This window comes from Bison bison, unplaced genomic scaffold, assembly GCF_000754665.1.
Source record: "Bison bison bison isolate TAMUID 2011002044 unplaced genomic scaffold, Bison_UMD1.0 scf7180017864167, whole genome shotgun sequence".
NCBI lineage: Eukaryota > Metazoa > Chordata > Mammalia > Artiodactyla > Bovidae > Bison > Bison bison.
In genome coordinates, this window is record NW_011494739.1 from 2688054 (window position 1) to 2691667 (window position 3614).

The 3614-nt window shown below is 56.2% G+C and overlaps 1 protein-coding gene across 1 annotated transcript in view; it reads right to left on the reverse strand.

Annotated features, from left to right (window-relative positions):
• SDCBP2 (syndecan binding protein (syntenin) 2) overlaps positions 1–3614 on the reverse strand; it is a 23001-nt gene that overhangs the window by 460 nt on the left and 18927 nt on the right. Inside the window, exons 9-11 of the mRNA XM_010841899.1 lie at positions 2857–2963; positions 2384–2488; positions 1476–1573 (exon numbers count right to left, since the gene is read on the reverse strand). Coding sequence (XP_010840201.1) covers positions 1476–1573; positions 2384–2488; positions 2857–2963 — 310 coding nt within the window. The remainder of the gene's footprint in view (positions 1–1475; positions 1574–2383; positions 2489–2856; positions 2964–3614) is intronic.

Consider the following 3614-nt stretch of genomic DNA (forward strand, 5'->3'; position numbering starts at 1 on the left):
TGTCTGGAACCACTTGGCCTGTGCTGAGCTCCAGCCTCTTCAGACTTCTCCCCACTTGGGATTTGGGAGCACAATCAGGCCACGGGCTGGAGGAAAGATGGTGATGGGCAAGAGGTGGCAGAGGGCAGTGTGGGTCCCCTGTCTGTCTGTTCATCTCAGACCTTCCCCACCTCACTTTTCCTCTTGGAGTTTCTGACGGTGTCAGGTCATTCTTCTGTGAGAGCCAGACTGGCCTGAGCCCCAGCTCCCATCTGGAGACTCTGCCAGCACAAAAGGAGGAGATGGGGCTGGCAGCTCAAGGAGGCTCCTCCAGCCTCTGAGATGAGGCCTTGCAGCCTGGGAGGCAGGGCTGGGCTCAGCAACCCCAGCTGGTTTCACTCCAGCCTCTGGAGCTCACCCAGGTTTCGCCAGAGACCTTAGGACCAACTTCTGCTTTGCACTATGTTCATTTTGGGGCTTGGTTCTCATGCATCTCGGGATCTCCCGTGAGGTGGCTGCTTGCTTTCTAGGATGAGGGTTCCTAAATCTTACACCTATCTGCCTCTGGAGGAATATCCAGCAGGGTGAATGGCAAGATGAGGTGCTGAAGCCATAATGTCCGTCCAGGCCAAAGCAGGGTGCTCTGGGATGTTTCCTAGGTGGGAGTGGAGTGGGGCTGCCAGCCCAAGCCCAGTCAACCTGGAAAGGTTCACTGGCACCCTCCTCCTTCCCTGGGACCACGTCTGGGTCCCCCAGCAAAGCTGCTGACACTTTATTAACATTCTTATTTTACAGAGTAAACCCATTCCTCTTCCCCTTCAGGGCATATACCTGTCTGCTCACCCCACCCACTCCTCAGAGTTACGCCCTACATTGGAGCAGGGGTGGGGAGCATTGCTGGGACCCTGTGTCTTACTCAGCCCTCTGGCCTAGGGGGGCCCTCTGGTTCCGTCAAGGTGGCTTGCCCACCCCGCTGTTTCAGCAGCTGTCACCTGACTCGTGGACTCTGCCCTTCCTCTCTGTGCCTCCGCTGGTGCGGGGGACGCCTGCATGCTGGGGGTGGGCAGCCAGCCTAGCCACCAGCTGGGGGGAGAGCCCCTCAGCCACGTGCTTTGCGCCTCCGAAGCCCCCCTGTCCTCACTCCAGGCCTCAGACCTGCCATCCTTGTGGAGCTCCCCCCGATCCCAGCCGAACCAAACCTGAACTCTGGGGGCAGGGCTGGGCTGCCCCACGGGACCCAGGGGTCATGACGTGGAGGGGCGGTGGACATCCCCCATCCAAAGCCAAGCCGAGACTGGCCATGGACCCCGCCTCGTGCCGTGTACTCACGGAGCTGCGCAGTGTCTCCTTAGAAATAGTCAAAAGCTTTGCCGAGAAAATAAAGATATGACTATATTTGACAACATAAAATCTATATATTTTTCACCCCTGGAATCTAGCCGAGCTGCATAGCCCCTCTGCTCCTGTCTGCGTCTTGCTGTCTGTGGCCTTCCTACTGTGTCTTGTGTTTTGGTGGACGTGGTCAGGGCCGGGGCCGTGGTCCTCTCTGTCCCTAATTCTGAACAAGCCCCTCGGGAAGAGTGTGGACTCAGGTCTGTGGACAAGGTGAGAGGAACTGGTGCCACCCTGTACTCTTGCTCTGGCCTGAGACCTGCCTGCCTGCCTGGTCAGAGGGGCCCCAGCCCACTCCGGGTCCTCTCTTTTGTGGGGTCTGGTGGGACCTTCGACAGGCTTTGTCTCTTGTCAATGGAGGAGGCGACTCTTTGGCCCAAGCCCAGGACAGGCGCTGGGACCGTGTCAGCCAGGCTCCAGCTCGTGCCTGTGTGCGTGTGTGTGTTCGGGATCCCGCATCTATGCAAAAGGGGCAGAGCTGCCTGGGAGGCTCCAGCGGTAAGAAGCAGCGGCCCGCCGGCTCAGGCTCCAAGCCCAGACTGCAGGGTCCAGAATGTGGGGCTGGAGGCAAGGCCAGGGCCCCGGAGCCTCCCACTGAGTGCTCATCCTCCAAGGCTCCCCTTTTCCTTCCTGCTTAATACCTCCTCCTGTTGGGCTGTGACCTTCTCTCCTGCCCTCCGCTTCTAGAGCAGAAATCTCTGGGGTCTCCCCTCTCCCCAGCCTCTGGCTGGAGCTGATTAGATCCTGAGCAACACTGTTCTCAGGAATCACCTTGTGGAACTGCTGGTCCCTTGGAGCCCCGCTGCCAGAATTGGCTTCCCCTCAGTTGTGGGGTCCAGGCCAGAGTTGGCCCGGCTACTCCTCTGGTCCAGGCTCAAGCAGGAATCAGAGTCAGGGGCAGTACTCTGCTCAGAGAGCTGGCCTCAAGTGAAGTTTATTCCAAATATCTCCCAAGGGGATAACTTAGCTTTTCAATGAACACAGTTCCCAGTCACCAGTAGCACCGGCGTACCTGGTAGCGCCTTGCGGGGGGCGGTGCAGGGGGCAAGTGACAAAATTCTGGGGTAGAGGCCTACGGAGGGGCCTCTGCCCAGTGAACTCATGACCCCTCTGTGACCTAGGGGTCAGTACAAACAAGTCATAGTGCACTGTTAAATTCAGCCATGCCCTTGACAGAGAATTCAGGGGATACAGGAAGGGGGTGGGAGGTGGGGAGGGGTCTTCACTTTTGTCTCCTTTGTCCTATTGATCTGACAGAGTTGTACCTACAGCAGAACAGCTCTGGATTAAAGCATGAAAACACAATCAGATCCATCGCCTGTTTTCTTTATATTGTGTCTTTTGGGGCAGTGAGGGGGATGAAGGGGGCTCACGCTGTCCCCACCCGCATGGGAGTCAAAACTCACACCCTGGAAAGAGCTGAGGGGGCAGAGGTCTTTCCTGAGGTAGAGGGGACCTGAGAGCTGCAAGCTGGCTCAGCTCTACCATGCGTCATTTGGGGGTCACTTGGCACCCCCTCGGTGTCAGTCCCATTGGGCCCTGAGAGTGCACCTATTCCATCCTCTCCAGCACCCCCGAGGTGATTCTCACACCTACAGATGCAGAAGCCAGCTGGAGTCACTGAGCAGGGGGCGCTCTAAAGCTAGTGCCCCCCTCCAGAGCCCACACTGTCCCCCACCACCACCCAGCCATCCCAGCCTCACACCAACAGGCAGCATGTGACGCTGGCCAAGCCAAGCCAAGCCATGCTGTCAAAGGCAACACATAGAAAAGGCCTCGGTCTCACCACTGCTTAAAAGACAACCAACACTGGTGCGTCATGGGACTGAGGATTCTGGAATATCAATTACTTTCGAGGAAGGGATTTTATTTAAAATCAAATCTTTATTCAAAAGACAGTGAAGGGTTATAACTCTATACAGTTTGTGACAAAGAACAAGTAAAGGAAAAAGAAACAATTCTTAACCAAAAAAAAAAAAAAAAAAAATGTATTTGTGTTCTCAAAACATGGAACTGTTTTACTGGTAGAGGCAAAAATTTGAAAAGGACCCAGCTGCAACTTTAGGAAGTGTTTAGCCGGCCTGCTGACGTGCCAAGCATTTAAATCAGCACAGAGAATGGCCGCCTGTGGGCCCTGTCCCGGCCTTAGCCCAGTTGAGTGGCTGAGACTCCAACAAGGCCAGTGTATGTAAATGACAGGCGCACAGGATGCCATGTCGCCCCGCCCGGAACACGCCCCCTTG